Source organism: Dendrobates tinctorius, unplaced genomic scaffold, assembly GCF_039654945.1.
Source record: "Dendrobates tinctorius isolate UK_male_01 unplaced genomic scaffold, ASM3965494v1 ptg000273l, whole genome shotgun sequence".
In the NCBI taxonomy this organism is placed as follows: Eukaryota; Metazoa; Chordata; class Amphibia; order Anura; family Dendrobatidae; genus Dendrobates; species Dendrobates tinctorius.
In genome coordinates this window covers 1,187,652-1,213,775 of record NW_027361940.1, presented here as the reverse complement: position 1 = coordinate 1,213,775, position 26,124 = coordinate 1,187,652, and the positions used below count along the sequence as shown (strand labels likewise).

General features: G+C 51.1%; 1 protein-coding gene across 1 annotated transcript in view; it reads left to right on the top strand.

Moving 5' to 3' along the window:
• The window catches only part of CCKBR (cholecystokinin B receptor), a 96,740-nt gene extending 71,021 nt beyond the window's left edge, over positions 1 to 25,719 (top strand). Inside the window, exons 2-5 of the mRNA XM_073559706.1 lie at positions 3,744 to 3,992; positions 8,443 to 8,704; positions 15,891 to 16,018; positions 18,929 to 25,719. Of these exons, the coding sequence (XP_073415807.1) occupies positions 3,744 to 3,992; positions 8,443 to 8,704; positions 15,891 to 16,018; positions 18,929 to 19,461 (1,172 nt within the window). The 3' untranslated portion in view covers positions 19,462 to 25,719. The remainder of the gene's footprint in view (positions 1 to 3,743; positions 3,993 to 8,442; positions 8,705 to 15,890; positions 16,019 to 18,928) is intronic.
• The last annotated feature ends 405 nt before the right edge of the window (positions 25,720 to 26,124 follow it).

Below are 26,124 nucleotides of genomic sequence, written 5' to 3'. Positions count from 1 at the left end.
TGACCGAGAGGAAATCTCCAGAGTGAAATCTTTGCTCAAGAGGTGTCAGTATGATAGGCACACATCTTTGGTTTTTGAGAGGGACTTCGGGAAGTACCGCTCGCCCGACCCTTACAGAAACTGTAAGATGTCAGTGAATTGTAAGATGGTGACAGGACTGATCGACAGTACGGGGTCCCTGAACAGATCCAAATCAGGGATCCTGGAGGTAGTCAGATCCTTCTACTCACACCTCTTGGAAAAGAAGGATCTGGATCGGGACAGGATGTCGGCTTTCCTGGCTGAAGCCGTCCCTGAGCCAGGGGGTGACCCCTCTCTTGGTGTTTTGGCAGAAGAAATCAGGGAAGAGGAAGTGAGACTGGCCATTGATGGGCTTCGGCTCAAGAAATCGCCCGGTCCGGATGGCTTAACATCTGAGTTCTATAAGACTTTTAGGGACTCCTTGGTCCCCCTCTTGACAGGGGTATTTAATGAGTGTCTCTCCTCGGGCACTCTTCCCGGCTCAATGAGGAAGTCAGCCCTCATTATTCTGTCAAAGGGTAAGGATCCGTCCCGTATCGAGAAATGGCTTCCCATAGCGCTTCTCGATACGGACCGGAAGGTTCTGGCCAAGGTGCTGTTTAATCGGCTGGTGAAGTTTGCACTCCGGCTCCTTTCAGGGGCCCAGCATTGCTCTGTTCCGGGCCGCAGTACTTTTAGTGCTGAGCTCGGTGTCCGAGAGGCAGTGGAGCAGGGTAGGGCAGGTCGCTGGAAGGGGTACTTGCTGTCATTAGATCAAGCGAAAGCCTTTGACCGGGTCAACCACGAGTACCTCTGGTCCGTCCTTTTGAGGTATGGTCTGCCTGGGAGGTTTGTAAAATGGTTAGAGATCTTGTACCAAGGGGCTGAGACTTTTCCGCTGGTTAACGGTTGGTCAGGTCGTCCTTTTGAGGTGGGTTCTGGGGTCCGCTGAGCCCGCTTTTATACGTGTTCGCGATCGATCCCTTCTTAAGGAGGGTACATTGTGGACCGTTGGCGGGAGTCGGGATGGACCAGGCGGGCTCTGGGTCCTCTCTGAGGGTGGTGGCGTACGCCGATGATGTTTCCCTGTTCGTGTCCTCGAGAGGGGAGGCGGACTGGGTCATGTCGGAGGTAATGCGCTACTCGGAGGCATCCGGGTCCATGATCAACTGGGATAAGTGTGAAAGTCTCTGGCTGGGAGGGGGAGATCCAAGTTTTGATCTCCCGGACACCCTTCCAGGGCCCCAGGCCACCGCCAAAATTCTAGGCATCGAATTTGGCCCCGGGGACTACCCCCAGCAAAATTGGGAGGGCAGGCTTAAGATCGCCGCCCAAAAGGTGGACCAATGGAAGGGTTGGTCTTTAACCCTGAGGGAAAGGGTTGCCCTGGCTAAAGGCTACCTGCTACCTTTATTGATATACCTTGGCAGTGTGTGCATCTTGCCGGAACCTCTCTGGACATGGGTCTATAGCCTGTTCTTCCAACTGTTATGGGGAAATAGGCTTAACCTAATCAAGAGGGAGGTTACATACCGTACGAGGAGACTAGGCGGGTTGGGTATGGTCAACCCGGTGGTGTTTCTAGTAAACACCTTTCTTAAGACTAACATCTCCAACCTCTGGCTAGAGAGGGCTTCTCCGTGGGTAGTCTCCTGCAAGGGTTGGTTTTGGCCTTTCTTCCAGGAATGGGAGACAGGAGGGTGCGTGACGGACCTACGCACACCTCATGGGCATCTCCCGGCTTACGCTACCCCGGTTCTGAAGGTGATCCGCCGGTGGGGTCTGGGAATGTGGGAAATCAGGACCATGTCGAGGCAGTGCCTTGACAGGAGGGTCCTGTTGACCCATTTCCAGAAGCCCCTGGCCCTTAAGGATTGCCCAGGCCGGGATCTGGAGGTCGGGCTGGGGCTTTTAAATTCTAAGCGGATCCCCATGAAGTTTTGGGACTTGACCTGGCGTTGCTTCCACGGGAGGCTGTATGTAAGGGACAACTTGAAGTGCAGGAACTCCGATGACCGGGGTTGCCCTCGTGAGGAGTGTGGCGACGTGCTGGAAAGCATGGAGCACTTCCTGCTTCATTGTCCCTTTAATGCAGAGGTTTACAACAGGGTGGGTGCTTCCATACGTTGGCCGCGGCTGGCGTCCCTCTCCTACGCTGAATGGGCCTATGGAGCGTTCAGATCCCTGGGTGGCCGGGACCCGTGCACTTTATTCCTAGTCAGTGCAGCGGTTAGGTTCCACACTTGGAATGCACGGTGCCTAGTTTCGACGCGGAAAAAAACCCTCCCAAGGGATGAGGTGGTAGGAAACATCTTGGGTGACCTGGTGAAGGTCCGTTCTTTGGAGTTTGAAAGGTTGGGTGTGAGGAAGGCCCCTTGGCTTTGGAGAGTCCTCTCCTTTTAAAAACGCACTCAAGGGAGAGCTAGCTCCGTGTGAATGAGGGTAGGGATAGCATAAGTTTCACTGGGTGTGTTAGGGACAGAAGTAGGGGCAGATAGGGACAGGGAGGGACAGGCACTGAGGGACAGATAGAGAGTTAGTTATGATAAGTTAGGTAGAGTAGGGGCAGGAAGGGACAGATAGGGACAGGTTTCTTTTTTAGGGACAGAAGTAGGGACAGTCTTAGTTCCTGAGGGATAGGATGAATGTGTTAGTGAGGGATGGAGCCTCTAGAACCCCGTTTTCCTGGTGGTGGCCTGGTGCATGCCACCTTAGCTTTTTGTTTTAAAAACAGGACATATAATGGATATTGGGCTTACAGGTGCCAAACTTGGGCCTTGGGTATGTAAATGCTGTGTTTAGTTTGTATATTAATGCGTAAGTAGATGGGATGGTATTGAGAGTTTTGGAAAATGTCTTTTGGTTGTGCTTTGGTAAAAGGAAAAACATATAACACACGTTTTTTTTGTTTTTTTTAGTTAGAATGTGTGGATGGGGTGTAGTCAGGTTGGGAGGGGGGTGCATGGGGGGTGGTGGATGGATGACCAGATGCCAAGAGCAACATGAAGGAGCAGAGGAGCAGGGCAGGAGAAGTAGACTCTGCGGACCCTAGAAAGAGTTTTCGTGTGGAATCAAAAGGCCATAAACTTTCGTGGACCAGATTTTGCAGTGACAAGGCTACAAACTTGTAGGACCTGCGGTGCAAGGTGGTGGGAAAAAAGGCTGCGAACTTGTTGCCATGTGTGGGAGAGGGAAAAAAAGGGGAAAAGGAAAAAAAAAAAAATCTTTGCTGTGTAATAGGAGGTAAGGTTTGTCGGCCAAAGTAGCAGAGTTCTTTTTTTTTTCCAAGGCGGAGGGCCAGGAAAGGGTTATTTTCGTTTGGTTTTTGTAAATAGTAAAATTGTAAATAGTAAACTAGTAAAATCGGTGAGGTGTGAATGGGGGTGAATGGGGGTGAATGGAGTGAGAGTGGGGAGAGGGGTTTATGTTTCTTTGTATTCTCTTTTCAGTGGATTCCTGCTGGGGGACCCTAAGCTGCCGAGCTCAGTGGGGGACAAGGAAAGGATTTGGACTTTCAGTTGTTTGCGCATGTTTTGCACATTTTATGTCTGTCTATGTTGGTTTTCTTTAGTTTATGTATTGTGGTTTGTTTCTGAGTGTAATTTTGATAATTTTGTAAAATAAAAGAGTTGGAGGATAAGACACAATGTACCAGCAGAATGGTGACTGCAGCTCTGGAGGTGACTGGAGCCCGTGGCATAAGTCTCAATCCCCGGTGACACATGTCTCGTCTTCTTTTTCAGACCTGAACTGGGTGCGGATCGTCCTTTACCTCTTGATCTTCCTGCTCAGCGTCTTCGGGAATACCCTCATCATCATCGTGCTACTGATGAACAGGTGGCTGCGCACCGTCACTAACTGCTTCCTGCTGTCACTGGCTGTCAGCGACATCATGGTGTCCCTGCTGTGCATGCCCTTCACCCTCATCCCCAACCTCCTGGGGAACTTCATCTTCGGAGAAGTCATCTGCAAGACAGCCGCCTACTTCATGGGTAAGGATCAGGCCCGACGGCCGAGCTCATGTGTGACGCCGTGGGTTCATGTCTGACGCCGTGGGTTCATGTCTGGCGCTGTGGGCTCCTGTCTGACACTGTGGGCTCACGTCTGACGCTGTGGGTTCATGTCTGACGCTGTGGGCTCATGTCTGACGCCGTGGGCTCTTGTGTGACACCGTGGATTCATGTCTGACGCTGTGGGCTCATGTGTGACACCGTGCGCTCATGTCTGACGCTGTGGGCTCATGTCTGACGCTGTGGGCTCATGTGTGACACTGTGGGCTCATGTGTGACACTGTGGGCTCATGTCTGATGCTGTGGCCTCATGTCTGACGCCGTGCGCTCATGTGTGACACTGTGGGCTAATGTCTGACGCTGTGGGCTCATGTGTGATGTTGTGGGCTCATGTGTGACACCGTGGGCTCATGTGTGACACCGTGAGTTCATGTCTGACACCGTGGGTTCATGTCTGACGCTGTGGGCTCATGTCTGACGCTGTGGGCTCATGTCTGACACCGTGCGCTCATGTGTGACGCCGTGGGCTCATGTTTGACGCCGTGGGCTCATGTGTGATGCCGTGGGCTCATGTCTGACGCCGTGGGGCTCATGTCTGACGCCGTGGGGCTCATGTCTGACGCTGTGGGGCTCACGTCTGACGCCGTGGGCTCATGTCTGACGCCATGGGGCTCATGTGTGACACCGTGGGCTCATGTCTGATGCTGTGGGCTCATGTCTGACGCTGTGGGCTCATGTCTGGCGCTGTGGGCTCATGTTTGACACCGTGGGCTCATGCCTGACGCTGTGGGCTCATGTCTGATGCAGTGCGCTCATGTGTGACGCCGTGGTCTCATGTGTGACACTGTGGGCTCATGTCTGATGCAGTGCGCTCATGTGTGACACCGTGGGCTCATGTCTGACGCTGTAGGCTCATGTCTGACGCTGTGGGCTCATTTCTGACACCGTGGGCTCATGTCTGACGCTGTGGACTCATGTCTGACGCTGTGCGTTCATGTCTGACGCCGTGGGCTCATGTGTGACACCGTGGGCTCATGTCTGACGCTGTGCGCTCATGTGTGACACCGTGGCCTCATGGCTGACGCTGTGCGCTCATGTGTGACACCGTGGGCTCATGTCTGACACTGTGCGCTCATGTGTGACACCGTGGGCTCATGTCTGACGCTGTGGGCTCATGTCTGACGCTGTGGGCTCATGTCTGACGCTGTGCGCTCATGTGTGACACCGTGGGCTCATGTGTGACACCGTGGGCTCATGTCTGACGCTGTGGGCTCATGTCTGACGCTGTGCGCTCATGTGTGACACCGTGGGCTCATGTCTGACGCTGTGCGCTCATGTGTGACACCGTGGCCTCATGGCTGACGCTGTGCGCTCATGTGTGACACCATGGGCTCATGTCTGACGCTGTGGGCTCATGTCTGACGCTGTGCGCTCATGTGTGACACCGTGGGCTCATGTCTGACACTGTGCGCTCATGTGTGACGCCGTGGGCTCATGTCTGATGCTGTGGGCTCATGTCTGACGCTGTGGGCTCATGTCTGACGCTGTGCGCTCATGTGTGACACTGTGGGCTCATGTCTGACGCTGTGCGCTCATGTGTGACACTGTGGGCTCATGTCTGACGCTGTGCGCTCATGTGTGACAAGGCAGAACCCTAAGATAATAGCGATCTATTGTAATTATCCAGAGCGCTGAGGTAGTAATCCTGACCCATAAAAAAATAATCAATGTACCTGAGATAATAATCCAGAGCTCTTAGATCCTAACACAGCCCTGAGATAATAATGCAGAGGTGTGTATCCGTGTGGCATCCGTAAGGCTTTACATTTCTCACTGATTTTCCCCATTGAAGTTAATGGCTCAATGGGCTGAAATGAGGAAAATCTGCCACAAGCTGCACCGATGGCCCCTAGATTGCCCCGGCGAGTCTCGGTGACAGCCGCAGCATTCTGCCCCATCGATCAGCACTGTGCTGCGATGTCACCTAGCACCCGTCCGTATTCTACGGTCCTGTGCTTCTAACATCCTAACAAACATGGGACAGATGACGCCGATGGGAGGGAACATGGATTAGTCATGTGTGGATTAAAGGGTTAATCATTCAAAGATCAAAAATTGCAAATATTTTTGAATTTCTGTCAAATTTCTGATATTTTTATAAAACACAAAACATCAACCTAAATTTACCATTAACATAAAGTACAAAGTGTCACGGAACAAAAGACTCAGAGTCACTGGGACACGGGGAAGCTCCAGTGGTGGAGCCTGAGGTAATAGGGTAGAGATCGGGGATAATAAGGCAGAGCTCAGGGACAATAGGACAGAGCTTAGGGATAATAAGACAGAGCTCAGGGATAATAGGACAGAGCTCAGGGACACTAGGACAGAGCACAGGGATAATAAGGTAGAGCTCAGGAATGATGGAGTAGAGCTCAGGGATAATTGGGGCAGAGCTAAGGGTCAGGGATAATAGGGCAGAGCTCAGGTATAATAGAGCAGAACTCAGGGATAATAGGACAGAGCTCAGGGATAATAGAGCAGAGCTCAGGGATAATAGGGCAGAACTCAGGAATAATAGGGCAGAGCTCATGGATAATAAGGCATAACTCAGGGATAGTAGGGCAGAGCTCATGGATAATAGGGCAGAACTCATCAATAATAAGGCAGAGCTCAGGCATAATAGGACAGAGCTCATGGATAATAGGGCAGAACTCAGGGATAATAGAGCAGAGTTCAGGGATAATAAGACAAAGCTCAGGGATAATAGGACAGAGCTCATGGATAATAGGGCAGAACTCAGGGATAATAGAGCAGAGCTCAGGGATAATAGGACAGAGCTCATAGATAATAGAGCAGAGCTCAGGGATAATAGGACAGAGCTCATGGATAATAGGGCAGAACTCGGATAGTAGGGCAGAGCTCATGGATAATAGAGCAGAACTCATCAATAATAAGGCAGAGCTCAGGCATAATAGGGCAGAGCTCATGGATAATAGGGCAGAACTCAGGGATAATAGAGCAGAGCTCAGGGATAATAGGGCAGAGCTCATGGATAATAGGACTGAACTCAGGGATAATAGAGCAGAGCTCAGGGATAATAGGACAGAGCTCATGGATAATAGGGCAGAACTCAGGGATAATAGAGCAGAGCTCAGGGATAATAGGGCAGACTTCAGGGATAATAGGGCAGAGCTCATGGATAATAGAGCAGAGCTCAGGGATAATAGGGCAGAGCTCATGGATAATAGGGCAGAACTCAGGGATAATAGAGCAGAGCTCATGGATAATAGGACAGAGCTCATGGATAATAGGTCAGAACTCAGGGATAATAGAGCAGAGCTCAGGGATAATAGGGCAGAGTTCAGGGATAATAGGGCAGAGCTCATGGATAATAGAGCAGAGCTCAGGGATAATAGGGCAGAGCTCATGGATAATAGGGCAGAACTCAGGGATAATAGAGCAGAGCTCATGGATAATAGGACAGAGCTCATGGATAATAGGTCAGAACTCAGGGATAATAGAGCAGAGCTCAGGGATAATAGGGCAGAGTTCAGGGATAATAGGGCAGAGCTCATGGATAATAGAGCAGAGCTCAGGGATAATAGGGCAGAGCTCATGGATAATAGGGCAGAACTCAGGGATAATAGAGCAGAGCTCAGGGATAATAGGACAGAGCTCATGGATAATAGGGCAGAGCTCAGGGATAATAGAGCAGAGCTCATGGATAATAGGACAGAGCTCATGGATAATAGGGCAGAACTCAGGGATAATAGAGCAGAGCTCAGGGATAATAGGGCAGAGTTCAGGGATAATAGGGCAGAGCTCATGGATAATAGAGCAGAGCTCAGGGATAATAGGGCAGAGCTCATGGATAATAGGGCAGAACTCAGGGATAATAGCAGAGCTCATGGATAATAGGACAGAGCTCATGGATAATAGGTCAGAACTCAGGGATAATAGAGCAGAGCTCAGGGATAATAGGGCAGAGTTCAGGGATAATAGGGCAGAGCTCATGGATAATAGAGCAGAGCTCAGGGATAATAGGGCAGAGCTCATGGATAATAGGGCAGAACTCAGGGATAATAGAGCAGAGCTCAGGGATAATAGGACAGAGCTCATGGATAATAGGGCAGAGCTCAGGGATAATAGAGCAGAGCTCATGGATAATAGGACAGAGCTCATGGATAATAGGGCAGAGCTCAGGGATAATAGGACAGAGCTCATGGATAATAGAGCAGAGCTCAGGGATAATAGGGCAGAGTTCAGGGATAATAGGGCAGAGCTTGGGGATAATAAGGCAGAGGATGCAGATAAGTCTCCAGGATTTCTGCTGGCTTTGATGTCTGTCGCTTGTATAGAGCCCTCATGTGCTCCTCAGTAAGTTTGTGACGTTCTTGTCTTCTCCTCTCTGATCACGTCTCGCTCCTTACAGGTATCTCCGTCAGTGTTTCCACCTTCAACCTGGTGGCCATCGCCATTGAACGGTACAGCGCCATCTGCAATCCCTTGAAGTCGCGTGTCTGGCAGACCCGATCCCACGCCTACAAGGTGATCGCTGCCACGTGGATCATGTCCATCTTCATAATGATCCCGTACCTGGTGTACAACACGCTGGTGAGCTTCCCCATGGCCGGGAACCAGGAGGGCTACCAGTGCCGGCTCAGGTGGCCCAATAGCCAGGTGCAGCAGGCATGGTGAGCGATGCCAGTATACATTGTATGTCTGTCTCCTCGCGTCTCTTGGTGTCCTCATTTGTGTCCCCCTCCCCCGTTATTAAGCTCTTTGTGTGATATAAGGCTCTTATAGAGCAGGAGGACACAAGCTGGATCACTGCAGGTTCTGGGTGGTGTGACCTGCTGCTGAGAAGGTCTCATGTCCGTCCCCGGACATAGAATGTATATGATGGCGGCGGTGGAATGAGAGCGGCCGCCTGGTGTAAGACGGGCCAGAGAGGACAATGTCTCCACAGGGAGAAGGTCGGGGAGAAGGTCGTAAGCTCCACAAGTACACGGTATCTCATGTTTACCTCCAGATTACAAGCTCTTAGTAAACAGGAGCGCAGCCATGTTACCGCTAGCTTCTTATGCAAATTGTCTCTTCAGAGAGGAAGAGGACTAGAACTCTAGTGCCACCTATTGGAGGTAGCAATCCTAAAAGTCAATGTCGACCCTTTAATCAGCCTAGTTACATGACTTAGGATAAAAGCCAAGCCAGAAACTCCATTTGCAGACACTGTGTTTCGGGGTACTGCCCCTCATCAGTGCAAAGTGGGAGATCTGGTTTGGCTGTGAGAGAGGCATCTGACCGATATCCAGGATGTATCATTTATCCTAGGTCAGTGATTTTCAACCTTTTTTGAGCCGCGGCACACTTTTTATACGTAAAAAATCCCGGGGCACACCACCAACCAAAATGGCACAAAATGACACTAAAACAGTACATATTATACATATAGTTAATAATATAGATTCTAAATGTATTTTTACTCACTCAGTGTGAGGTCCTTTCAATAAATTATTTATTTTAAAAACGTTAAATAAAAAAGGATAACCCCCTCATATATACAATCCCATGTAACCTCATACATACAGTCCCATGTATTCCCATATATATACAGTCCCATGTAAAGTCATACATACAGTCCCACGTATATGAGCCACATAATTATCAGCATATACCATATATATATAGTATATGAGCTGGCGCTTGTACTCCAGCCTCATGGCCATAGTATTTCTCATTGTACCCCTTTATATTGCAGTATATGAGCCCCATCATTATCACCTTCTTGTAGTAATATGCCCCATCATTATCACCTTCTTGTAGTAATATGCCCCATCATTATCCCCTTCTTGTAGTAATATGCCCCATCATTATCCCCTTCATGTAGTAATATGCCCCATCATTATCCCCTTCTTTTAGTAATATGCCCCATCATTATCACCTTCTTGTAGTAATATGCCCCATCATTATCACCTTCTTGTAGTAATATGCCCCATCATTATCACCTTCTTGTAGTAATATGCCCCATCATTATCCCCTTCATGTAGTAATATGCCCCATCATTATCCCCTTCTTGTAGTAATATGCCCCATCATTATCCCCTTCTTGTAGTAATATGCCCCATCATTATCCCCTTCATGTAGTAATATGCCCCATCATTATCCCCTTCTTGTAGTAATATGCCCCATCATTATCACCTTCTTGTAGTAATATGCCCCATCATTATCCCCTTCTTTTAGTAATATGCCCCATCATTATCCCCTTCTTTTAGTAATATGCCCCATCATTATCACCTTCTTGTAGTAATATGCCCCATCATTATCACCTTCTTGTAGTAATATGCCCCATCATTATCACCTTCTTGTAGTAATATGCCCCATCATTATCACCTTCTTGTAGTAATATGCCCCATCATTATCCCCTTCTTTTAGTAATATGCCCCATCATTATCACCTTCTTGTAGTAATATGCCCCATCATGATCCCCTTCATGTAGTAATATGCCCCATCATTATCCCCTTCTTTTAGTAATATGCCCCATCATGATCCCCTTCATGTAGTAATATGCCCCATCATTATCCCCTTCTTTTAGTAATATGCCCCATCATTATCCCCTTCTTTTAGTAATATGCCCCATCATTATCACCTTCTTGTAGTAATATGCCCCATCATTATCACCTTCTTGTAGTAATATGCCCCATCATTATCCCCTTCTTGTAGTAATATGCCCCATCATGATCCCCTTCATGTAGTAATATGCCCCATCATTATCACCTTCTTGTAGTAATATGCCCCATCATTATCACCTTCTTGTAGTAATATGCCCCATCATTATCCCCTTCATGTAGTAATATGCCCCATCATTATCCCCTTCTTGTAGTAATATGCCCCATCATGATCCCCTTCATGTAGTAATATGCCCCATCATTATCCCCTTCTTTTAGTAATATGCCCCATCATTATCCCCTTCTTTTAGTAATATGCCCCATCATTATCACCTTCTTGTAGTAATATGCCCCATCATTATCACCTTCTTGTAGTAATATGCCCCATCATTATCACCTTCTTGTAGTAATATGCCCCATCATGATCCCCTTCATGTAGTAATATGCCCCATCATTATCACCTTCTAGTAGTAATATGCCCCATCATTATCCCCTTCTTGTAGTAATATGCCCCATCATGATCCCCTTCATGTAGTAATATGCCCCATCATAATCCCCTTCTTGTAGTAATATGCCCCATCATGATCCCCTTCATGTAGTAATATGCCCCATCATTATCCCCTTCTTTTAGTAATATGCCCCATCATTATCCCCTTCTTTTAGTAATATGCCCCATCATTATCCCCTTCTTTTAGTAATATGCCCCATCATTATCACCTTCTTGTAGTAATATGCCCCATCATTATCACCTTCTTGTAGTAATATGCCCCATCATTATCACCTTCTTGTAGTAATATGCCCCATCATGATCCCCTTCATGTAGTAATATGCCCCATCATTATCACCTTCTAGTAGTAATATGCCCCATCATTATCCCCTTCTTGTAGTAATATGCCCCATCATTATCCCCTTCTTGTAGTAATATGCCCCATCATGATCCCCTTCATGTAGTAATATGCCCCATCATTATCCCCTTCTTGTAGTAATATGCCCCATCATTATCCCCTTCTTGTAGTAATATGCCCCATCATTATCCCCTTCATGTAGTAATATGCCCCATCATTATCCCCTTCTTGTAGTAATATGCCCCATCATGATCCCCTTCATGTAGTAATATGCCCCATCATTATCCCCTTCTTTTAGTAATATGCCCCATCATTATCCCCTTCTTTTAGTAATATGCCCCATCATTATCCCCTTCATGTAGTAATATGCCCCATCATTATCACCTTCTTGTAGTAATATGCCCCATCATTATCACCTTCTTGTAGTAATATGCCCCATCATAATCCCCTTCATGTAGAAATTGCCCATTCCACTACCTCCATCATTTCCTTCTCCCCACCACCCCATTATTGCCCTTTCGACAACCCCATCATTGCCTTCTCCCCACCACCGCCTTCTTATCACCCCCATCACCGCCTTCTCCATTGCCCTCTCCCCATCACCACCTTCTCCATTGCCCTCTCCCCATCACCGCCTTCTCCATTGCCCTCTCCCCATCACCGCCTTCTCCATTGCCCTCTCCCCATCACCACCTTCTCCATGACTCCCATCATTGCTTCTCATCACATCCAGCAACTCACCTACACACGCACACAAACACACACCTCTCACCTAGACACACACACACACACACACACCCCCCTCACCTCTCCTCACCGGCAGCTTCCTCTCACTGGCACAGCAGCCGCGGGGCTGAATGATGATGTCATCCAGCCGCGCCGCTGACTTCTGTGTCAGGGAGGAAGCGACACAGGAACACGGGACTGCTGCCTCTCCGACCCGCCGCCCTGCTTGCCTCCACATGGCTAATTTGCATCGCATGTAAATTAGCCATGCGGACACGTGGCACACCCGACCATGTGTCGCGGCACACTAGTGTGCCGCGGAACACTGGTTGAAAACCACTGTCCTAGGTCATGTAACTAGGCTCGTTAAAGGGTCAACATTGACTTTTAGGATTGCTACCTCCAATAGGTGGCACTAGAGTTCTAGTCCTCTTCCTCTCTGAAGAGACAATTTGCATAATTAGCATATTTCCCAGAGGAGCATTGCGGCTTTAAGTCTCCTCACCTCGACATGCTTAGCATGTCATTCTCCGCAAGGAGAAACGATACTTCTTGGATACCGCTAGCTTCAACACGGGAGAACCAGGGCGTCACAGGTCCCTGACCTCCACAGCATTGTGACTATCCCTAAGAAGTGAAATCCGGAGCGTCAGGGGTCCCTGATGAGGAGCCGGATCTCCACAGCACTGCGACCATCCCCGAAGAGTGAGAACCAGAGGTCGCAGACGAGGAGCCTAACCTCCACAGAATAATAATAATAATAATAAATGTTATTTTTATAGCGCCGACATATTCCGCAGCACTTTACATTTCAGAGGGGATTTGTACAGACAATAGACATTACAGCATAACAATAATCACATAGATCATAACAGATACCAAGAGGAATGAGGGCCCTGCTCGCAAGCTTACAGTCTATGAGGAAAGAGGAGACACGAAAGGTGGGTGGTAACAGTTGCCCTGATTGTATGGACCAGCCATAGTGTTAAGTGTGTGACAGTACAGACGCAGAGGGCTAATGGATGCATAAAGCATGTGGGAACATGATGCAGGAAATCTGGTTATGGTAAAACTTTTGGCTGTGCCACACAGGGATAGATTAGGTTAATGTGTTGAGGTGATAGGCCAGTATGAATAAATGCGATTTCAGGGCACGCTTAAAATTGTGGGGATTGGGGACTAATCGTATTGACCTGGGAAGTGCATTCCAAAGAATTGGCGCGGCACGTGTAAAGTCTTGGAGACGGGAGTGGGAGGTTCTGACTATTGAGGATACTAACCTCAGGTCATCAGCAGAACGGAGGGCGCGGGTAGGGTGGTATACTGAAACAAGGGAGGAGATGTAGGGTGGTGCTGAGCCATGGAGGGCTTTGTGGGTGAGGGTAATAAGAACTGCGACCTTGTCCAAGAAGATACAACCAGAGCGTCAGCTTCTCTGACCAGGAGCCTTACCCCTCAGAACTACAACCATCTCTGAGAAGTGAGAACCAGTGTCAGCGGTACCTTACCAGGACCCTGAACTCCATAGAACTGCGACCATATGTAAGATGTGAGAACCAGAACGTCCTTGACCAGAAGCTTGACCTCCACCCACACTGTGACCATCTCCAAGAAATGAGAGTGTCAGCGGTCCCTGACCTGGAGCCTGACCTCCACCGGCACTACGGACATCTCCGAGAAGTGAGACCCAGAACGTCAGCAGTCCTTGACCAGAAGCTTGACCTCCACCCACACTGTGACCATCTCCAAGAAATGAGAGTGTCAGCGGTCCCTGACCAGAAGCCTGATCTCTACCAACACTACAAACATCTCCAAGAAGTGAGAACAGAATGTCAGCAGTCCCAGACCAGGAGTCCGACCTCCACCGCCACTACGAACATCTCCGAGAAGTGAGAACCAGAACCTGAGTGGTCCCTGACCAGGAGCCTGATCTGCACAGCACTGTGACCATCTCCGAGAAGTGAAGACCAGAGTACAACTGTAGCTGCTGGATATGTACTAGTCGACCAGTGATCAGACAAGAGGAGCCGTCTGTCTTTGAACGAACCTTCCCAAGAAGATTTGGTTTTCGTCCGTGTCCAGTTTGTGCGGCAGTAACGGGCTGATGATGCACACGAGTGATGATCGCTCTGTCCACGGTAGTTTGACCATTAACTTTCTTCTATATATAGTGCACCGGTCACTCACCGTAAATATGGTGCTTACGTGGCGTAATCGCCGCTCTTCTCCTGAATCTGAAGTTGTTTTTCTTTTGTTTCTCCTCTTCTCTGTTCTTGAGATACAGAATGGCCCTCTCTTTGTATTATGTAAATCTAGTACTGATATCCAAGTGGGTGTGGTCAAGACACATCCACAGAAAAGTGCTGAAGACTACACCCACTTGGTAACAAGACTAGATCTATAATTTGAAGAGAGAAGCCAGAAGAAAAGAAAAACATCTCCGACTCGGGAGAACAGCGGCGTTTACAGGCGAGTATCAGATCGTGAAGAAACTGGGAACCTCTGGAGCGATGAATGAAGGATCTCCTCTCACGGAGTGATCGTTAGAGGACTGGCGACTATTGGAGGATTCTGATTTGTCATCGATCATCAATCAGTCACATGACACAATCGCTTTGGTTGCAGAGACGTTTCCACTACTTGGCTGAGGAGAAAGGCTGACTGGCAGCTGGTGGTCCGACCCTGGAGGACTTCTCATCCCCAAGAGTCTGCATTAAACATGTGGCTGCTCTCAAAATCATTGACCAGAAGGACCTCGCTGGTCAAGTGTCTCCTCCATTATTATCTCCTGGCTCATCATTATTATCTCCGAGAATGAGGTAGGGCACAGAGATATTAAGGAAGAGGCTGGAGATAGCGAGGGAGAGCCCATAGAAAATAGAGTAGAGGCTGGAGAGAATAAGGAAAGCGCTGAGATATTAAGGTAAAGTCCAGCTGAGAAATAATACAGAAGATCCTGGAGATAAGGAGGGACATCCTGGGGATTCCAAGGCTGTGTGCACACGCTGCGGATTCTGCTGCGGTTCCGCAGTGGATTTGGCCGCTGCGGGTCCGCAGCAGTTTTTGCTGCGGTGTACAGTACCATGATTCCCTATGGGAATAAAAAGCCGCAGTGCAGACGGTGAGGATTTTTCCACGCGGTTTTTCTGCGGTTTTGAAACCGCAGAAAGAATTGACATGTCAATTCTTTCTGCGGATTCCGCTGCGGTTTGCCATCTCCTCCATTGAGGAGATGAAAAACCGCAGGGCAGAACCGCAGAGCAATCCGAAGGTAAAACCGCAGGTCTTTTGACCTGCAGATTTACCTGCGGATTCTACAAATCCGCACCCCAATCCGCAGCGTGTGCACATACCCTAACGGTGGCCAGCTCACACCTCTGATCTGTCATTTGTTTCAGTCATACTTTACTTCTGTGGCCCGCATCGTCGGTGGAGCACCTCCCATATATCCAGGAGCCGCACATGGTGGTAGTACAGATCCCACTAGTGTGACGGACTGCACATTGAGCATTAGGAGATCACAGCTGGAACTGTTAATGGCTGGGCTCCGTTGTGTGGGGGTTTTGTGCAACTTGTGGCCCTTAGGGGCCCTGGCTCTGAACTGATGTTCAGCTGGTGTCGTGTGTCTTGTCTCTTGGCCAGGTACATCATCCTGCTCACCGTGCTCTTCTTCATCCCCGGGGTGGTGATGATCGTGGCGTATGGACTCATCTCACACGAGCTCTACAGAGGCATTCAGTTTGAGATGGACCTAAACAAAGAGGCCAAAGGTACGTAATCCTCAGGGTCCCACGAATCCCCCAAGATCTCCACTTTACTGTATTCCTCAATTACCCGATTCTTTCTTGGAATGGAGGGTGGGTTCTAGTTTTGAATTTTCTTGGGAGGCGTGAAAACACGTCTCAGAATAGAAACAGGTATATCATCGTCCTGTTGTCCCAGGAGGGGCGAGAGTTAATCACGGGGATCATTATCTGATGGATATAACACAAGGCAGGTCTAAGATCAGATCCAGCAGGGCAGACACCCCAGGTCCACCAGAGCAAACGCCCCAGATCCACCAGAGCAGACGCCCCAAATCCACCAGAGCAGATGCCCCAGAGCCAGCAGTGCACACACCTCAGATCCAGCAGTGCAGACACCTCAGATCCACCAGGGCAGACGCCCCAGATCCACCAGGACAGATGCCCCAGATCCACCAGGGCAGACGCCCCAGATCCACCAGGACAGATGCCCCAGATCCAGCAGTGCAGACACCCCAGATCCAGCAGTGCAGATGCCTCAGTTCCAACGGGGCAGACACCTCAGATCCAACAGGGCAGATGCCCCAGATCCACCAGGGCAGACACATCAGAACCACCAGTGCAGATGCCCCAGATCCAGCAGTGCAGACGCCCAATATCCAGCAATGCAGACTCCCCAGATCCACCAGGGCAGACGCCCCAGATCCACCAGGTCAGACTCTCCAGATCCAGCAGTGCAGACGTCCCAGATCCACAAGAGAAGACGCTCCAGATCCTCCAGAGCAAACACCCTAGATCCAGCAGTGCAGACGCCTCAGATCCAACATGGCAGACGCCCCAGATCCACCAGGACAGATGCCCCAGATCCAGCAGTGCAGACGCCTCAGATCCAACAGTGCAGATGCCTCAGTTCCAACGGGGCAGACGCCCCAGATCCAACAGGGCAGATGCCCCAGATCCACCAGGGCAGACACATCAGAACCACCAATGCAGATGCCCCAGATCCAGCAGTGCAGACGCCCAATATCCAGCAATGCAGACTCCCCAGATCCACCAGGTCAGACTCTCCAGATCCAGCAGTGCAGACGTCCCAGATCCACAAGAGCAGACGCTCCAGATCCTCCAGAGCAAACACCCTAGGTCCAGCAGTGCAGACACCCCAGATCCAGCAGTGTGGACGCCCCAGATCCAGCAGTGCAGACGCCCCAGATCCAGCAGTGCAGACGCCCCAGATCCAGCAGTGCAGGTGCCCCAGATCCATCAGTGCGGACGCCCTAGATACAGCAGTGTGGAAAGCCCAGATCCACCAGGGCAGACGCCCCAGATCCACCAGGGCAGACTCCCCAGATCCACCAGGGCAGACTCCCCAGATCCACCAGGGCAGACTCCCCAGATCCACCAGGGCAGACTCCCCAGATCCACCAGGGCAGACGCCCCAGATCCACCAGGGCAGACTCTCCAGATCCAGCAGTGCAGACGTCCCAGATCCACAAGAGCAGACGCTCCAGATCCTCCAGAGCAAACACCCTAGGTCCAGCAGTGCAGACACCCCAGATCCAGCAGTGAGGACGCCCCAGATCCAGCAGTGCAGACGCCCCAGATCCAGCAGTGCAGACGCCCCAGATCCAGCAGTGCAGACGCCCCAGATCCAGCAGTGCAGACGCCCCAGATCCAGCAGTGCAGACGCCCCAGATCCAGCAGTGCAGGTGCCCCAGATCCATCAGTGCGGACGCCCTAGATACAGCAGTGTGGAAAGCCCAGATCCACCAGGGCAGACGCCCCAGATCCACCAGGGCAGACTCCCCAGATCCACTAGGGCAGACTCCCCAGATCCACTAGGGCAGACTCCCCAGATCCACCAGGGCAGACGCCCCAGATCCACCAGGGCAGACGCTCCAGATCCACCAGGGCAGACTCCCCAGATCCACCAGGGCAGACGCCCCAGATCCACCAGGGCAGACGCTCCAGATCCACCAGGGCAGACTGCCCAGATCCACCAGGGCAGACGCCCCAGATCCACCAGGGCAGACGCTCCAGATCCACCAGGGCAGACTCCCCAGATCCACCAGGGCAGACTCCCCAGATCCACCAGGGCAGACGCCCCAGATCCACCAGGGCAGACTCCCCAGATCCACCAGGGCAGACGCTCCAGATCCAGCAGTGTGGACACCCCAGATCCATTATCTACATAGCATACTGGAAATAACGATTAGGCTGGAGTCACCCACAACCATTAAAAAAACGGTCCCATTTTAACGGTCCGAAATCGCACAAAGGTATCTTAACCATTGATCCGTTTTTGATGCGATTTTTCTTCATTGATGCGATTTTAATCACATGTAAGGATCCGTTTGACATCCGTCTGGTGAGATTTTCTCGCAGGATAGCTAAATGGACATATAATGGAGCCCAATGACAGGTTTCCACACACAAAGAATGAATAGATCTAGACACATATATATATATATATTTTATACATGTCATAGAGACACATTTATACATATATTACAAATTCATACAGTTCTTCATAGCAGAATAGCCGCAGAAACATTTGCCGGCTTTTGTATAATTATTCTCCTGCCCGACATGGAATGACACATGGTTTACATATAGTTAACCATTTCATTTCATGTTTTTTTTGTTATGTCTATCACTATTAATTAGATGAGGGTTTGTGGTTAACATTTTGGAGTTGTAGGGGTTAATTTAAGGGGTTAATTCGTTGTATTAAATTGCATGGACTCCTGCTGACGTCACTGAGGCTGCAGGGAGTCCCCGTAATTTCATACAACGAATTAACGAATTTCTTATCGCATTGCATTCGTCCGATTTAATCGCCAGTGTGACCCCGGCCTTAGAAAGGTTCTGTGATTCACTCGTGTTTCTGAACTCACGGTTATTATATTACAACCTTTGTGTCGTTTCTCTACTTCACAGCCAATAAGAACGGTGTCAGCGTCTCCATATCGGCATCTGCCAACAGCTGTGACGAGAGTGACGGCTGCTACATCCAGGTCAACAAACGGCGTAACACCATGGAGATGTCCACCCTAACTCCAGGCGACTCCAGCAACATGGACCGCGCCCGCATCAACAACTCCGAGGCCAAGCTCCTAGCCAAGAAGCGCGTCATCCGCATGCTGATTGTCATCGTGGCCATGTTCTTCATCTGTTGGATGCCCATCTACGTTGCCAACACCTGGAAAGCCTTTGATGAGAAGTCGGCCTATATTCTGCTAACTGGCGTTCCCATATCCTTCATCCACTTGATGTCTTACACGTCCGCTTGTGTCAACCCCATCATCTACTGCTTCATGAACAAGCGCTTTCGGAAAGCTTTTCTGGCCACGTTTGCGAGTTGCATCAAGCCTTGTCGAAGATTTCGTGAGCCGGAGGAGGACATTGGAGCCACGGGCGTCTCTCTGTCCAAGTTCAGCTACACTACGGTCAGCAGCTTGGGGCCACCCTGAGCGTCTCACACGGCTGGATTGTGACTCCCCTCTCAGGACTCCGGTATAGACCACACATCCACCATTCTGGCGCCCCAGGTAACGTGCGGGCGAGCTGCTCGCTGATGTCTCCCACCACTGATGGACCTCACCACTGGTTCCTCTTTTTTCCCTTGTGCTGTCTCCTGTTTTCACGGGAACCACTATGATAGACACATAACATGAGTGCGGCTTCAAGGACGCAGAGACAATCCGTCATGTCGCACCTGCCTCATAATCTAGTGTGATATATATAAAGTGCAGCGAGAGGCGCTCACGATAGCAGACATGGGCTGCGGACACTCATACGGTGCCATGAGGAGCTGCACCAATCCTTAATCTGCCCCATGAGAACTAGGGATTGTGGTGAAAATATAATGCCGGGGTCCTGTGGACAGTCCTGGGGTCCAAAATTCTGCACCTAGTGCTGGGGTCCGTGTTTGGGTTTTGTAGTCAGTGCTGGTTTCCAGGGTTCTGTGAGTACAGGATTTCATGGACAGCGCTGGAGTCTGGATTCAGTGTTCAGTGAAGGGGTTTGGATTCACTGATCTTGGGGTCTGGATTCAGCGGTCAGGGCTGCGGTCAGGATTCAGCTGTCAGGGCTGGGGTCTGGATTCAGCAGTCAGGGCTGGGGTCTGGATTCAGCAGTCAGGGCTGGGGTCTGGGTTCAGCAGTCAGGGCTGGGGTCTGGGTTCGGCGGTCTGGGCTGGGGGTCCTGGTTCAGCGGTCAGGGCTGGGGTCCGGGTTCAGCGGTCAGGGCTGGGGTCCTGGTTTAGCGATCAGGGCTGGGGTCCGGGTTCAGCGGTCAGGGCTGGGGTCCTGGTTTAACGATCAGGGCTGGGGTCCTGGTTCAGCGGTCAGCGCTGGGGTTCGGGTTCAGCGGTCAGCGCTGGGGTTCGGGTTCAGCGGTCAGGGCCGGGGGTCCGGGTTCAGCGGTCAGGGCTGGCGTCTGGATTCAGTGTTCAGTGAAGGAATCTGGATTCAGCTGTCAGCACTGGGGTCCGGGTTCAGCGGTCAGGGCTGCGGTCAGGATTCAGCGGTCAGGGCCGGGGGTCCGGGTTCAGCGGTCATCGCAGGGGTCCGGGTTCAGCGGTCAGCGTTGGGGTTCGGGTTCAGCGGTCCGGGCTGGGGTCCGGGTTCAGCGGTCAGCGTTGGGGTTCGGGTTCAGCGGTCAGCGCTGGGGTCCGGGTTCAGCGGTCCGGGCTGGGGTCCTGGTTCAGCGGTCCGGGCTGGGGTCCATTCCTGCATTTTCTTGGGTCTTCTCCACAGACCTGGATCCCGCTAGCGTTCCGCATGTGCACAGCCCTGAGGAATGTTGTGAGGATGAACTCACACCGGCCGCCCTGGGTGCGGATCACTCCTGTATATATAAGTGGAGGTTCCCGGTCGGGGCGGCTGGCTGTCAGTGCAGGTTGCAGTGCGGCTGCCAGTCTGTGCTCGCCTGCCAGTCTGTGTGGACTCTGCGGTGGGCTCGGTGGCGGCTGCGGCCTCACGGCTGGAATTCTCGGTTGCTCTTTGCTTCCATCCAGCTCAGTGATGAATATTTCACCAGCGACGATGAATTATATATCAGCGAGGAGCGGCGATATCCCCCTGATAGCCAGACGTGTCACACGCATGGACGGGCAGGCACGGACATCTGCAGACGCAGCAGAGCTGAAAGTGGCGTCTGGTTCTCTCCTACTGTGTCATAATACCGCCAGTAATGTGGACTGTTATCACACTGGGAAGTCAGCATGAACTGGAACTAAGGAGGAACTCGGCTCTGCTATATCTGACGCTCAGTTCTGCTATATCTGATTCAAGGCTCTGCTACATCTGATGCTCAGCTCTGCTACATCTGACGCTCAGCTCTGCTACATCTGACGCTCAGTTCTGCTACATCTGACGCTCAGCTCTGCTACCTCTGACGCTCAGCTCTGCTACCTCTGACGCTCAGCTCTGCTACCTCTGACGCTCAGCTCTGCTACATCTGACGCTCAGCTCTGCTACCTCTGACGCTCAGCTCACCTACATCTGACGCTCAGCTACGTCTGACTCTCAGCTTTCCTATGTCTGACTGTCAGCTCTCCTACATCTGACGCTCAGTTCTGCTATATCTGATTCTCAGCTCTGCTACATCTGACGCTCAGCTCTGCTACATCTGATTCTCAGCTCTGCTACATCTGACGCTCAGCTCTGCTACATCTGACGCTCAGCTCTGCTACATCTGACGCTCAGTTCTGCTACATCTGACGCTCAGCTACGTCTGACTCTCAGCTCTCCTACATCTGACTCTCAGCTCTCCTACATCTGATGCTCAGCTCTGCTACATCTGACGCTCAGTTCTGCTATATCTGATTCTCAGCTACGTCTGACTCTCAGCTCTCCTACATTTGACTCTCAGCTCTCCTACATCTGACGCTCAGCTCTGCTACATCTGACGCTCAGTTCTGCTACATCTGACGCTCAGCTACGTCTGACTCTCAGCTCTCCTACATCTGACTCTCAGCTCTCCTACATCTGACGCTCAGCTCTCCTACATCTGATGCTCAGTTCTGCTATATCTGATTCTCAGCTCTGCTATATCTGATTCTCAGCTCTGCTACATCTGATGCTCAGCTCTGGTACATCTGATGCTCAGCTCTGGTACATCTGATGCTCAGCTCTGCTACATCTGACGCTCAGCTCTGCTACATCTGACGCTCAGTTCTGCTACATCTGACGCTCAGTTCTGCTACATCTGACGCTCAGCTACGTCTGACTCTCAGCTCTCCTACGTCTGACGCTCAGCTCTGCTACGTCTGACGCTCAGTTCTGCTACATCTGACGCTCAGCTACGTCTGACTCTCAGCTCTCCTACATCTGACTCTCAGCTCTCCTACATCTGATGCTCAGCTCTGCTACATCTGATGCTCAGTTCTGCTATATCTGATTCTCAGCTACGTCTGACTCTCAGCTCTCCTACATTTGACTCTCAGCTCTCCTACATCTGACGCTCAGCTCTGCTACATCTGACGCTCAGTTCTGCTACATCTGACGCTCAGCTACGTCTGACTCTCAGCTCTCCTACATCTGACTCTCAGCTCTCCTACATCTGACGCTCAGCTCTCCTACATCTGATGCTCAGTTCTGCTATATCTGATTCTCAGCTCTGCTATATCTGATTCTCAGCTCTGCTACATCTGATGCTCAGCTCTGCTACATCTGATGCTCAGCTCTGGTACATCTGATGCTCAGCTCTGCTACATCTGACGCTCAGCTCTGCTACATCTGACGCTCAGTTCTGCTACATCTGACGCTCAGTTCTGCTACATCTGGCGCTCAGCTACGTCTGACTCTCAGCTCTCCTACGTCTGACGCTCAGCTCTGCTACGTCTGACGCTCAGTTCTGCTACATCTGACGCTCAGCTACGTCTGACTCTCAGCTCTCCTACGTCTGACGCTCAGCTCTCCTACGTCTGACGCTCAGTTCCGCTACATCTGACGCTCAGCTACGTCTGACTCTAAACTCTCCTACGTCTGAAGCTCAACTCTGCTACGTCTGACGCTCAGTTCTGCTACATCTGACGCTCAGCTACGTCTGACTCTCAGCTCTCCTACGTCTGATGCTCAGTTCTGCTACATCTGACGCTCAGCTTACGTCTGACGCTCAGCTCTCCTACGTCTGACGCTCAGCTCTGCTACATCTGACGCTCTGGCCTGCTACAACTAGAGTAAGCTCTCCACATTTACAATATTTAAAGGAGAACTGCAGTCGCCCATGAACCTTCACCGCCATGTCCTGCGGAGTATTGGTGTCCGGCCCCATGTGTTCCTCTCCTCTGAAGTCCTGTGATCTCTCAATCCTACCCACACGTAGCAGGATCCATATAGTCACATTCAATAGTTTTCATGTCTCATCTTCATGCCTTCAAGGATCATCAGTGTCACGTTATATGTTGATGGACCATCCCTATAAATGAGTTTTCCCTCTTTATCTTCCCCTTTTAATAAGCAGCTGCCAATAGTGGGGGTCCGTCTGCTGAAATATCCCTAGTGGTCTCCAGATAGGACAGTAAGAAGCTGGCCCGTCGTGGCCCTTTCCACACCTGATGTCTTTATGCTGAGGGTTTGTCGCCATGACCCCTCCAGGGTGTGACCCGTCGCTTTACGTCTGGTTTCGTCTTTTCACTGTCGGGTTTAATAGTAGAACTGTCCGTGGCCGCTACGTGACCGCAGCATTGTCCCTCCTGAGTCACGGTGGATGCTGCGCTGCTCCGCCATGGCCTTGCTGTGGATTAAGTGCTGCAGGCCGGCAGCGAGACTGGGATTACTGATATTCCCAGGGCCACTATAACGCCCACGACGCGCGCCGGGGCCTGCAGGCTGTGACCTTGGAGCGAGAGTTCCTGTTACACACCCTTTATAGCAGTGCTGGGGACTCCGAGTGATAACTGTGTCGCAGCATCAGTGACACAGCCCTGAACAGTCACTAGTTAATGTAAGGAGATCCTGGAGGTCTACGGTGACAGGCGGCTGCACCAGAGACCTTGAGAGACGTGGCCGCCATGTAGGAAGTCCAAACATTAATAGATGCTGGATCTCGTATAGCAACTAGAAATGGCGGCTTCTGGTTAACAGCAATGAAGAACGTCCCATCCATCACAGCTACACCAACATTTACACAAGATGAAACATGGCCTATGGTGTGGGTCTGACCCTGGCCGCCATCCATGATGCCTGACTTTGGCCACCCACCATGGTGTGGGACTTGCCCTGGCCGCTCTCCATAATGTCGGCCTGACATCAGCCCCCGCCATAGTGTTTGCCTGACACTGGCCACCCTCCACAGTGTTGGCTTGACCTCAACTACCACCACAGCTTGAGCCTGACTCTGGCCGCCCTCTATGGTGTGGGCCTGACTCCGGTCACCCTCTATGGTGTGAGCCTGAATCTGGATGCCCGCAATGGTGTGGACGTACCTGACCCCATCTTCCCTCCATGGTATGGGCCTGATCCCGGAAGCCCTCCATGGTGTGGGACTTGCCCTGGCCGCTCTCCATATTGTCGACCTGACACCAGCCTCCCGCCGAAGTGTTTGCCTGACACTGGCCACCCTCCACAGTGTTGGCTTGACCTCAGCTACCACCACAGCTTGAGCTTGTCCCCTGCCGCCCTCTACGGTGTGGGCCTGACTCCGGTCACCCTCTATGGTGTGAGCCTGAATCTGGACGCCCGCAATGGTGTGGACCTGACCCCATCTGCCATCAATGGTATGGGCCTGATCCCAGCCACCCTCCATGGTGTGTGACTTGCCCAGGCCACTCTTCATAATGTCAGCCTGACACCAGCCCTCCGCCACAACGTTGATCTCACACTGGCCACCTTCCACAGTGTGAGCTTGACCCTAAGCTACCACCAAAGTGTGGACCTGACCCCGGCCGCCCCCTTCATGGTGTGGGCTTGACCCTAGCCGCCAGCTATTGTGTGGGTCAGACCTTGGCCCGCTGCCATGGTGTGGGCCTGACCCCAACTGCCTTCCATGGTGTGCGACTTACCCCAGCTGCCTGCCACAGTGTGGACCTGACCCTGGCCACCCTCCATGATTTCAGCCTGACCCCAGCTGCCCATCACAGTGTTGGACACGCGCTGATCATCCTCCACAGTGTGGGCCTGACACCTGTCGCCCTCCATGGTGTGGGCCTATGTAAAGTCGCTTTGTATAATGCCACTACTGCTACATATCCCCAATTTAATGTACATTTTGAGGTCTCTATGTGAAGAAATACAACTGTAATCAAGGCTCGCGGCCGCGGTGCACCTCCATTCCTGCCTCCTGAGTGGTTGCCATCCATCACAGCCATACTTGCCAACTTTCCTGGAATATGCAGGACTTGTCCAAGAAAAGTGAAGTCCTCCCAGCCTCCAGGGGAGGAACAGTGCCAATAACAGGGGCCAAATCTTTTCAGGCGAGACTGACCTGTAATATATATATATAAGGTTGTCGCCCCATTGGGCAGCCCCCTACTCTAGGGTCGGTGGGTCTTGGCTGCCCATACCTGGATGGTAAAGCTCCACTCCACCCAACGGTTTGCACAATCTGAAGGTCTGCACTCGGATTTGGGTTGAGGTAGCCTCCGCCCCGCTCTGCACCACCACCGCTGGTATTAAGAACGGTGGTGACAGGAAGTGTTGACATGGTTCCGTGATCCCGTATCGGTCTTCACTGATGCCAGTTGTAAATATGTTGCCGTCAGTAAAAGCCAAATATCTATTATATTTTGTACTTGGAATTGTCTTTGTGTCTGCATCACCCACCAACCGGTAGAAAAAGCACGCAAGTCAACAGAGGGGCCACACACACACGACCCCTCATATCGGGACTGAACTCGAGCCTGAGATCTCTCCGGCCCTGCCATATTCACGAAGCGATGGACCTGAAGATGATGATATATGTGTCTGTACATGGTCATTACTGTGCCGGAATAAAAGAATTATCTACAGCGATCTCACAGCATCCATGTATATATAGCGGCATATCTATCCCCGGGAGTTACAGAGGCCGTGTGTATATAGCGTCACATCCATCCCCGGGAGTTACAGAGGCCGTGTGTATATAGTGTCACATCCATCCCTGGGTGTTACAGAGGCCGTGTGTATATAGTGTCACATCCATCCCCGGGA